The 12,630-nt window shown below is 42.6% G+C and overlaps 1 protein-coding gene across 5 annotated transcripts in view; it reads left to right on the top strand.

Annotated features, from left to right (window-relative positions):
* LOC144773006 (uncharacterized) overlaps positions 1–12,630 on the top strand; it is a 2,495,654-nt gene that overhangs the window by 1,442,693 nt on the left and 1,040,331 nt on the right. For all 5 annotated transcript variants that reach the window (XR_013599895.1, XM_078657750.1, XM_078657753.1 and 2 more), the window contains exon 9: positions 159–200. Coding sequence is in view for 4 of the 5 variants with exons in the window: in XM_078657750.1 (XP_078513876.1) it covers positions 159–200 (42 nt within the window). In the remaining variant the exon portion in view is untranslated. The remainder of the gene's footprint in view (positions 1–158; positions 201–12,630) is intronic.

Genomic DNA, 12,630 nt, shown 5'->3' with positions numbered 1-12,630 from the left:
AGTCAGACTAATCATATAATTTCCTTTAAATGAATGTGTGACTATTGCATAATACCATGTTAAGTGATTTAATGCATTTTCTAATACTACTCACAAGGCACAATGTTGAAAACGTGAGAGCTCTACAAAAGTAATCATGTTTCCTCTTTTTTTTGTAGTTAGGAGAGGAGGAAAGAAATAAAAACAAATTTAAAAGAATGGTGAGTCTACATGCACGCTGTTTTCTACTGAACACTTCTGTAGTGTGGGATGTCCTTACTCGTTCCTAAATGTTTTTTCCAGGGTAGATTAATCTTTATCACCCAGCTCTAACACTTAACACCTATATCTTATACTTGTTTAGTTTCAAATGCAATTAATGCCTCCTGCTATCTCAGGTGGTTTAGGACTGTATTTTATGTGTCGTTTATGATTGTTCAAATCGAATGAAGACTAATTGAATTGAATTGAGATTGTATGTCACCAGTTTTCATTTGCCTATATAGCAGTATTTAAATTGCATTCACCAATATCCAATTGCCACACAAATCTGCTAGAAACCCTCTTCTGCTTCTGCCATCCACGGCCATCCAGACCTGAATGTTCAGGACCTACCTGAAGCTCAACCCTACCGAGACAAAATTACAGTTATTTTTGACATGAAGAACAAACAAGATACAGTACAAACCTTTCTCAATTACTTGAATCTTGATGGATTCAAAGCGCAACTTTCACCAAATTTTTAGTCATTTCAACCATCCTGGACACCATCCTCACCCTCAAAGAACATATTCCGAAAAAAAGAAAGACAGCCTAGGATCAGCTCTTGCCAAAAATCAAAGTTTCTCCCAGAAAGTGACATCAGAACTGCTATTAACCGCATGCGCGCTAGCGGTTTTCCTGCTGTGCGCTGCTTTTTTCAAAAAGCCGCGTTACATGACGAGCTCAGCTCGTCATCAGCGTACGAGCGCCGTAACTCATGACGAGCTGAGCTCGTCATAAGCGCGGAAGGCGTTAAGAGTCTCCATCTCTCACATCTAGACAAGGTATTGCCCAACTCCATGGCCTCCAAGACTCCACAATTCCACACCTAAGGGGCATCCTTCACAAAATAGCTCATCCCATCAAGGGCTTGAAGAAATATGAGCACCTCACCCCTATACAGATGTAACTCCATTTGCCTCCTTTGCAGGTACCACACTACCTTCAAAACCAGCTACATCATTTACAAAGACACTGCTACCAGCAGCCCTGCTTATCTTGCAGAGAAGCTCACCATCTCTAGTAGGTCTCAGCACACCCCAGCCATCACACCATCAGAGTGCAGACTAAGAATTGTAAAAAAAAGTGGAAAGAAGAAAACAGGCTTTTTCCATCTTTGAATTCAGGACGTAAAGCAACATCTCTGTATCATTAGGACTCTTTCAACCCTGCTCAAATTTAGGAAAGAGTTGAAGACTCACCTCTTTAAAGAACAGCAGAATACATTAAGCCTCCACAACCTTTTGGCTAGTTTCACGCTATAGAAATACCATACACTTACATATGTACATTCATAGCTTCATGCTTTCAGGCTAGATGAGTGAGAACCGTATCCCCAATTAGAATGTTTTTCAACACTGAGGCTAGAGAATTATGACATGAGGCACAAGGTACATTGCCATACACTGCTTAAAAATAGTTTATTGTCCATCCACTATTGTTCTCCACCTCTGTAATATACAGAACTGTGTACAGTATTCACATGCGCCCTTTCACCACTCCATAGGCTTACATCTACAGAGGAGTGATCATCCTACAAACAATGCTCAGGCGCTAAAAATTAGGATGTGAACACGCCCTTGAAGAGGCAGGCCATTGACTATCCTATTGTCAACCAGTATGCCTTGAAACAGGAACTTTTTCAGCATAGGTATAACTTCCTCAGAAAATGTTGACTGCACCAATTTCACCTTCAAATATTTCCAGTTATGATATATGAGCATGAGGAGATGACAATCATCTAAAAGGTGAAATCACCACTTACTCTGATCTACAGCATAGCAGGATTTCAATAATCAGGATAGGAAGGCAGATACCCACTTGTCAACAGTTGATCAGCCAACCTGTCAACTTCAGGACCTATACGTTACCATAAAAGAATATTCTTCTAGCTGCAAAATCAATTTAATTGAAGGGAAAATGCTGACGTGTTCTTTGTTTACATAGAAGTGATTGCTAATGAGATAATGACGGAAAAGACACCCATATGGGAATTGTGATGGCCTCTTTAAAACTGCTTTCTATGTATGAGTATCTTTACCCAATTGCTGGAAGGTCTTGAATGGTGTATGCAATGGTTGACTCTTTCTATCAGCAGCACAGCTGCGTGTGGCTCGAATGTGGAAACAGCCACGACCCTCTCCTTGAACATGTGGTAGGGGAAAGTGTGGCCCCTTTACGCTATGGAGAAAACCAATTGCCATTATTTGTGATTGAGTAGCCAAATTCGATATCAGGCACCCATTCACTATCTACATAAGGCGCCTACAATGGGAAGGGGGGTACATATGGCAATGTCCATAACACTACTGGCATCCAACATTCATCTCATGTCTTACCCAGACCCCGAAGGCGATTCATCAGGAACCAACATCCTAACTGGATTTCTATGTCTTAGTAAGATCACTTGAGAGGATACTGTGTTTTCTTCTATGTACTTATCGGGCGGGGTTGTATTTCAACTGTACTACTTATGGTAAATATAAGTGCACAATCTGCATTTCCCATTTTCTATTTTGCACACTGCTTTATTTGGAATTGTACTTTGTGTCATATTCTTTTCTTTTTTGAAAATGCAAAACAAAACTGTTAAATAAAAAAGGCTCTTTCTCATTGTCTCTGTCAGTGATGAAACACAGCACCTAACACTGAAAGACTTAGATCCACAGCTATCTTGGTCGTAAAACTTCTTAATCTTATCAGCTAACAATCATACTTTGTGTTTTGAAATGCACAGATCTATTCCTTCTTCCAGTCCCAGATAGCATCATGCATACATACCTCTCAACTGCTTTTTCACAATGTTATGTTCTGAATAGAAGGACCAACGTTTACGACCAGCCCAAGAAAACGGCAGACATCAGAACCTTTTCCTTCTATTCGGAGCCACATCCTCAGCCAAAAAACCCGTAGCCAAGAATTCAATGAGAGATTTCATAAAAATCTTTTTCAAGTTAATTTGGAAGAAAATGGCATATCTCATTTCACTACCACCTAGCACTTGTAAGGAAAGATTGCCTGTTGCACAAACAGACTAAGCCAAAACATAAAATTAGGAAAGTCAGGAAATCTCTCAAGGCCTGGATTGGCCAATAATTGTGATCTACCCAAAAACTTGCATTTTCCTATCCACACATTCCATGGAAAGTCTGTAGTAAGTGGAACAATAGGCCTGGCCAGTTTGAACATTTGTGCATTTCTGTTTCTCTTTAAAGACATAGCAGAGGGTACGCTCAGTATGTTTACAGCAACTAATAATAGAGTGGTATAGAGAGTTCTCAGCAGGCCTGCAACACCTTTTTTGGGACAGTTCCATATTATAGTGTGAAGCAGTTCATTAGGCCATGCACATCTTTTCAAGTTTCAAGTGCTAAAGCGAGATCTAGAACCTGAATCTCAAGGCTCAGAGATAAGCAATCTATCTTTTAGAGCACATCCCCTTTCACAATATACATGAAACTCAACTTCTCAAAGACTTTTCAGACTGCAAAATAGTTGTTTAATATGAAAACATAACTGGTGAAAAATCAAGTAAGGAATGTTTCAGTTCCACATCCAGAATCTATAGTGTGCCTTATTGTCTTGCAAAATAAGTGTCTAATATTTTTGGTTTTGCAAAATATTTTCACAAAACATAACACCAGTAGAAATTTGCTTCCAAGGTTGCATGCACACTGTTACGGGTCTGTAGAGGTTGCAGAGTGTTCGCATGATTGTGAGGCACCTTGAGGAAGGTTTGAATACAGTGTCCACCTCCTCATAGTATCCCAAGAAGCAATGAGTTACTTTGAACTAAGACAGGTCATGAACAGTCCTGTCTTCACTAACAGCAATGTTCTGTAAGTATTAAGTGCATGACACCCCGCACTTCCATGTTGTAGTACACATGCGAGCTGAACAAATTCTCTGGTCCTGAAGAAAGCCAATATGACCCTGAGAGTCAAACAATATGGCTGAAACATGTCGACAACACCAAGGATAAATTAGAGCAATTTAATATCGCACAATCATCCGCCATGATTTTATTATTAACCGAGAGTCCTGAAAGTAAAAGCACCACCTGTGGATAGGCTAATTTTATTTTTTACACGCAACCTTCACCTTATTCCTCCTGGTGAATTGGAATCCACAATTAAGGCCCACTTACTTCTCCCCCCTCTCTCTGAAAGCACCACCAACCTAACTAACCATTATAACAATTCTATTCTTGAAGCCCTCGATCAAATTGCTCCAATCAAACTGAAACAACAAAAAAGCAACCCTCCTAGGTCTTGGTTCAATTCTGAACTTAATAACGAAAGACGGACCCTTAGACATTCTGAACGGGTTTGGAGGAATCATCCAACCGTTGACAATCTGGCTCTCCTTAGAACTGCTAGAGCCCAGTACAAAAACCATATCTTTAATCAGAAAGCCTCCTTTCTACGATCAGAACTTGATCAGGCCAGAAACCGCCCTAGAGAACTCTTTAACATTGTTAAAAAACAAACCTCCATTGCCCCTCCTAAAATATTAGCCTCTATTGACAGATGCGAAGAAATTGCCAGTTTCGTTACGAACAAAATCAACAAGATCGAACTATCCTTCTCTTCCCTCCCACTCTCACTAAAACCTACCCCCATCCTATACACCCTCCCAAATATCAAATCTGCTGTCTGCAGATGACGTTGTGCTTCTAGACTAATTGAACGCATATCAATGTATGCAAAAGAGAGCCAAATGGTAATAAATGAATCAAAGACAAAAATAATGGTAGTCACAAAGAACAGACGACAAAAAAATAAATACAAATGGATGCTGGAACAAACTCAACTAGAGCAGGTTGATTACTACCGGTATCTTGGTGTTATATTCAACGATAGTGGAAATTATCTCCCACAGAAAAAAGAAATTACCAGGAAAGCTAATAGCCTGTTGGCTGCATTTAGGATTATACAAAAAAAAACTAACAGCACTGACCTATGGCCCTCTATTAAAGATCATATCAGCTAATTTATTATCAACCTTGACATATGGCTCTGAAGTTTTAAATGGTAGGGACGCGGAGGTAATTAATAACGCAGTTGCTAAAACTTACAAGATTCTATTCCATCTACCATGTAATGCTTTGCAAGCACAGGTGAGGTTGGAGTTTGGGATAAATAACCAGCAAAACGCACGAAAAGGTCAAATCCTGAAAGTATGGAATCATATAAAAAATTACCATGATAATGAAAGTCCCAGATACTATGGCAAGAAGTGAAAGACAACCGGAAACTACAAGCTTGGGCTTATCTAAAGGAAGTGAAGGACGAATTTGGAATAACATCAATTTGGGAGAATACAATTACCCAGGAAAGCTTTAAAAGAACAATTAACAAACTGACTAATCATCTTTCACTGATAAAAGACAAAGAGGTACTTGTAAAAAGAAGACACGCATGGCCAATTATAAATGGATTTAAAAAAAAGCAAGTCCAAGAATATCTGGAAACATCATAGTCACAGCAAAGTAAGCATATTTTTATAAAAGCACGTTTTGGACTTTGGCCAGGTTTGTGTCATCTGCCGTTATGGAAGATTAGTGAGGACAATACTATATGTAGGCTATGTAATTCTGGTCAAGAGGATATTATACACCTACTATATCTTTGTCCAGCAATAGAACCTGAAAGGAAAATTATCCTTAAGAGACTATTTAATGCTCGTGGAGTAAGGACATGTAGACAAGCGTTAATGGCATGCCTAAACCCGAATGACGTATTTATGAATTCTGCATTTGTAAAAATGTTATCTGTAATTGGTACAAAACTTGAAAAAAAATGTTTTTTTAAATTTTACAAATTATGTGATATCAGAATAATTATGTACATGGTGTTTTAAAGTTTTTATACTCTAGTGATATTTTAAAAGCATTTTTGTAAGATTTTAATTAATCAAACAAATAAACTTGAACTTGAACTTGAACTTGAACTATACACCCTCCCCAACACTCCTAACTCTCCTCCGTCCACTTTTTCCACACCTCTTGATCCTTCTCATCCCCTCCCTGCTCTCCCCCAACAAGATACCTCTCTGAAAATAAGCCCCCCTGCTAAAAACAATGCCTCATGGAGTGATTTTAGTCCAGTATCAGAATCTACGATCACTAATATCATTACCAAACTAAAACCTTCCTCCCACTCCAAAGATCCTCTTCCGGCCCACTTGGTTCAAGAACTTAAATTTATCATTGCACCTATATGGACGAAAATCATCAACTCCTTTCTTTCCACTGGCTGTAACGATTCATAACAGGGGGTGGTGATGGACAGAGTATCTGAATTAAGCAGAACACTCCTACCCAGTCAAAAGATCAGGGCTTGATCCATCACCGTTTTTTAGCTCACTGCACCATCCCAGTTCAGAACCTGGCTACATGCAAATTAGTCTGGCCCTGGCCCAGTGCATCATGGGAACAGGGCAGACCAAACTACCAAGCCAATTCTTCACTGGAAAGGAAACAAGCTTCCGGGGACCGGTTTCTGGCATTGCAGCCGTCTTCGGCCCGGCTTGCTTGAATCCTGATGGTGCAGTGAGCAAGGGACTCACATCTGAGTATACCCTTCCACACTTGTGGTGGCCAAAACGATTCATAACAGGGGGTGGTGATGGACAGAGTATCTGAATTAAGCAGAACACTCCTACCAGTCAAAAGATTAGGGCTTGATCCATCACTGTTTTTTAGCTCACTGCACCATCCCAGTTCAGAACCTGGCTACATGCAAATTAGTCTGGCCCTGGCCCAGTGCATCATGGGAACAGGGCAGACCAAACTACCAAGCCAATTCTTCACTGGAAAAGAAACAAGCTTCCGGGGACCGGTTTCTGGCATTGCAGCCGTCTTCGGCCCGGCTTGCTTGAATCCTGATGGTGCAGTGAGCAAGGGACTCACATCTGAGTATACCCTTCCACACTTGTGGTGGCCAAAACGATTCATAACAGGGGGTGGTGATGGACAGAGTATCTGAATTAAGCAGAACACTCCTACCCAGTCAAAAGATCAGGGCTTGATCCATCACCGTTTTTTAGCTCACTGCACCATCCCAGTTCAGAACCTGGCTACATGCAAATTAGTCTGGCCCTGGCCCAGTGCATCATGGGAACAGGACAGACCAAACTACCAAGCCAATTGTTCACTGGAAAGGAAAAAAGCTTCCGGGGACCGGTTTCTGGCATTGCAGCCGTCTTCGGCCCGGCTTGCTTGAATCCTGATGGTGCAGTGAGCAAGGGACTCACATCTGAGTATACCCTTCCACACTTGTGGTGGCCAAAACGATTCATAACAGGGAGTGGTGATGGACAGAGTATATGAATTAAGCAGAACACTCCTACCCAGTCAAAAGATCAGGGCTTGATCCATCACCGTTTTTTAGCTCACTGCACCATCCCAGTTCAGAACCTGGCTACATGCAAATTAGTCTGGCCCTGGCCCAGTGCATCATGGGAACAGGGCAGACCAAACTACCAAGCCAATTCTTCACTGGAAAGGAAACAAGCTTCCGGGGACCGGTTTGTGGCATTGCAGCCGTCTTCGGCCCGGCTTGCTTGAATCCTGATGGTGCAGTGAGCAAGGGACTCACATCTGAGTATATCCTTCCACACTTGTGGTGGCCAAAACGATTTATAACAGGGGGTGGTGATGGACAGAGTATCTGAATTAAGCAGAACACTCCTACCCAGTCAAAAGATCAGGGCTTGATCCATCACCGTTTTTTAGCTCACTGCACCATCCCAGTTCAGAACCTGGCTACATGCAAATTAGTCTGGCCCTGGCCCAGTGCATCATGGGAACAGGGCAGACCAACCTACCAAGCCAATTCTTCACTGGAAATGAAACAAGCTTCCGGGGACCGGTTTCTGGCATTGCAGCCGTCTTCGGCCCGGCTTGCTTGAATCCTGATGGTGCAGTGAGCAAGGGACTCACATCTGAGTATACCCTTCCACACTTGTGGTGGCCAAAACGATTCATAACAGGGGGTGGTGATGGACAGAGTATCTGAATTAAGCAGAACACTCCTACCCAGTCAAAAGATCAGGGCTTGATCCATCACAGTTTTTTAGCTCACTGCACCATCCCAGTTCAGAACCTGGCTACATGCAAATTAGTCTGGCCCTGGCCCAGTGCATCATGGGAACAGGGCAGACCAAACTACCAAGCCAATTCTTCACTGGAAAGGAAACAAGCTTCCGGGGACCGGTTTCTGGCATTGCAGCCGTCTTCGGCCCGGCTTGTCCCCAGATCCCTTCAGCTTGGTAAAATCTCACCCATTCTCAAAAACACCACTGCTGACCCCAATGACCTTAACAACCTTCGCCCTATCTCTAACCTTCCATTCCTCTCTAAAGCCCTCTAAAAATGTGTCCTATTGCAATTAGAGAAACATATCGCCTCCTTCAACCTCCTTGATGTTTTCCAATCCGGCTTTAGAAAGGGATGCAGTACAGAAACTGCTATACTAAATATCACTGACGACATTCATCGCTCCCTAGACAAAGGGGAATCCTCATTACTAGTCCTCCTCGACCTCTCAGCTGCATTTGATACCATCCACCACCCCACCCTTCTCAACACTCTCAAAGACCTGTTCGGCTTAAATGGCAACGTGGTCAAATGGTTCTCCTCATTCCTTCAAAACAGATCACAGCAATTCAAGCTCAGCCACTTTCTCTCTAAACCTCAACCTGTCTCACTTGGCGTCCCTCAAGGATCCATCCTCTCCCCAACCATTTTCAATCTGTTCATGGAACTACTCACCCTCATCCTCAAACAAGCTAATATCGATTATCACCTCTATGCCGATGACACCCAATTTTATTACAAGATCAAATCCCACAAAGACATTCTCCACCTCAATGAGACCTTGACCAGAATTCAAACCTGGTTCCATAGGAACCATCTCAAACTGAACCCAAATAAAACTGAAATCATCCTTTTCTCCCCCAAAAACAACTCCCTTCCCATTCAACTCTGGATAATTGACATCAAATCTCTTAACTGCCCACTCTTCATCTCTCATTCTGTCAAATCCCTATGCATCAGTATCGACCAGAGTCTAAATCTCATCCCCCACATTAAAAATGCATCCAAAAGTGCGCTTTTCACCTTTCTCCACCTCAAGAAACTTAAACCATTTATTCCAGCAGACGATTTCAAACTTGTTGTCCAATCGCTTGTCCTCTCCAGGATTGACTATGGCAGCGCCACTTTGCCTGGCACCCCTAAAATCCATCTTGCACTGATTAAATCTGTCCTCAATCTAGCTGCCAGACTCATCTCTGATTGTAAAAAATTTGATCACATCTCCCCCGTCCTCAAAAATCTCAATTGGCTCCCAATAGAAGGAAGATCCACCTACAAGATTGCTTGCATCACTCACAAAGCTCTTCACCAACACACCCCTTCTTACCTTACAACAAAACTACACAAAGCAGATTGCTCCAGGTCCCTGAGGAGCACAAACTCCCTTGTCTTGATCCCACCCAGACTCAAATGTCAAAAGACCCAATCCTGTGCGTTCTCTGGTAACGCTCCTACAATTTGGAACTCTCTCCCTAAGGATCTTCGCTTTAACCCCTCTTACCCTCTCTTCAAAAAGGAACTCAAAGTACTTCTTCTCAACAAGTATTGGGGTATCTAATGTTACTGACTCTGAACATGTTCGCTCCTTTCTCTTCCCTTGTCCACTCCTCTTCCCACCCCCTCTCAATCCCTTCAATTTTTCACTCCCCCTCTCTTCACCCCCTCTCTCTCCTAACTTTTAATATTCATTTTCCACTTAATTTTATCTCTCTGTTTCTTTGCCCCCTAAGCCATGTTAAATACATTATCATACTGTAACTCTTTTTACGCTTAGTTGTTAATTTTATCTCATTATGTTTACCAGCCTTGTAAAGCGCTCTGATACTCTTGGGTCTAGTAGCGCTATATAAAACCTTTGAAATAAAATAAAATAAATAAATAAATATAAATACTAGGTAGGTGAGTGAGTTTTTTAAAAAAACACTTTATGTTTTCCAAATCAATGATACTTTGGACAACAACCAAAAATAAAGGTTATGGAAAAGTAAAAAATTATGTAGGTAGAAGACTCATTCTATTGTTGTTGCAAACATGTATACACAGTACACCATTCAAGGATTGGAGGATTAGTGGAAGTGTCTGGATTTAATTCATCAACATTAGATGTACTACCTGCTAATGCCATGCTTTGGTTTCTGAAAGTGCCAAACCAGTGTAGCTACTTTTTTATTAATTTTCAGGTATATTACATTTTGGCGTTTTATGTTTGAAACCTAAGGCTGGAAGCCCTAAATGTTAGAACACTTCCCTGCTACAAAATATTTTTCTAGCTGTTTGATCACCCCTCCACTCTGATGAACAAGAGGGAGGTGTTTACTTTATTAGAGCCCTGGAGTGTAAACAGTTCTTTTCAAGAAAATAAAATAACAGCAGGCCATAAATCCTGCTATAAGCCTGCAGTGGCTAAGTTTGCATTGTCTTAATCTCTAGCATCTGATTCTAATTTTCCCTTCCTCTACAGGATATGAATGTGCAGGAGAATGAAAGAAGTGGGCGCTCTGGAAGGGGAGCAACAGTAAAGCTTTCTCAACACCCTCTTCCCATGGTTGACAATGTCACTATGACTGTGGAAGGAGGAAGAGGGAATCCTTCTTTACTACCTCCCTCCATTAGGGGTTGAGATTGTCACTGTAGCTGTGAAAAGACGAAGGGGGAATTCTATCCTACTTCTTTGTCTCCCTCAGATCTTCAAAACTAAGAAAAGTAGGGCACCAATGTCACTGCGGCCCCAGCCGCCTACTCTCCTCCAGCAGGATCCAGTATTCCTCCTGCCCACAGGGAGCAGCTAAAAATGCTGCTTCCTGCGGGCAGGAGCAATTTTTGAACTGTATCCTGCACGCTTAAGTGCGAGCACGTTAACTGATTAAAAGTCCGCTCCCAGTTGGTGCAAGCATTTTTTATGCTTCTGCCCATTGGGAGCGGACTTAGTGTTTTCTCTTGCTTGGCAGGAGCTTTGAAATTGCGTCCGTCCAGTGAGAGTAAACACAGGTTTCCCTGCAAGTGCCAGTGTGGGCATAGAAACCGTTATGTCCCAGGGGTGAGCCCCTACCGGGACATAGCTGTAGGTGGCCAAGGGGGAAGGTGTCCCTGGGCCGAAATCGGCCTGGGGAGGTGGGCTGCATCCCCGATTCCCTCTTAATGCAGTTCAGCCAGGCCCCAGGGGATGGGGTCCCTGTAGCTAAAATTAGCCCTGAGAGGGGGCCTTAAGGCCCCATCCCCACATCAATATTGGCTGGGCCCTGGGGAATGGGATTTCAGGGGCTTAAATCGGCCTGGGGAGGAGAAGCCCACTGCCCCTTTTTAGGTCGAGCCTAGACAGCCCTTGCACTGTCTGGAAGAACTGTTGTATGTACTTTGTGGTATCTGGAGATCAGCCACAGGACTTGTCTGCTTCCGCCTTTGCTTTGGGACTTTTTTTTCTGTTTAACTGCCTCTATTTAACTGTCTTGATAGAAAACAACTAGAAGAGGTCAGTAAAATAACAGAATTGCTTTCTGCTTCTTCCCCTGCCTCTGTTTTGATAGAAAATGACCAGTAGAGGTCAGTAAAATACCAAAATTGCTTTCTGCCTAGGGACATCCATTCCTAATTTTTCTGGCAACTGCCTCTATTTAACTTTCTTGATAGAAAACGACCAGAAGAGACCCGTAAAATACCAGAATAATTTTAGCATTCCATAGATCGATACAAAAGGGGATGAACGACGGAGCGTTTGAGCAAATCAAACACTCACCCCCAGTCAACTGATCTGGGTTTCAACCATCACCATTCTTTAGCTCACTCTGCCACCCCAGTTCAGACATGGCCATATGCAAATCAGTCTGACCCTGTGCCTCATGGGAACAGTCCTGCCCGAACTGCCAAGCCATGTCTTCCCTGGACTGGAAACAAGCATCGTGGGACCGGTTTTGGGTTCATATCCCTCATCAGCCAGGCTATCTTGAATCCAGTGTCAAAGTGAGCAAGGGACACACGTCTGAGCATACCCTGCCAACTTAGGGCGAACAAAGCCATACAAAAGGGGATGATGGATGGAGCGTTTGAGCAAATCAAACACTCAACCCCAGTCACCTGATCTGCGTTTCAACCATCACCATTCTTTAGCTCACTATGCCACCCCAGTTCAGACATGGCCATATTCAAATCAGTCTGACGCTGTGCCTCATGGGAACAGTTCAGCCCGAACTGTCAAGCCATGTCTTCCCTGGACCAGAAAAAAGCATCTTCGGACCGGTTTCGGGTTCATAACCCTCATCAGCCAGGCTATCTTGAATCCAGTGGCAAAGTGA

This window comes from Lissotriton helveticus, chromosome 8 (genome assembly GCF_964261635.1).
Source record: "Lissotriton helveticus chromosome 8, aLisHel1.1, whole genome shotgun sequence".
Taxonomy (NCBI): Eukaryota; Metazoa; Chordata; class Amphibia; order Caudata; family Salamandridae; genus Lissotriton; species Lissotriton helveticus.
Note: the sequence above shows the minus strand (reverse complement) of the source record. Positions and strands in the feature narration are given on the sequence as shown.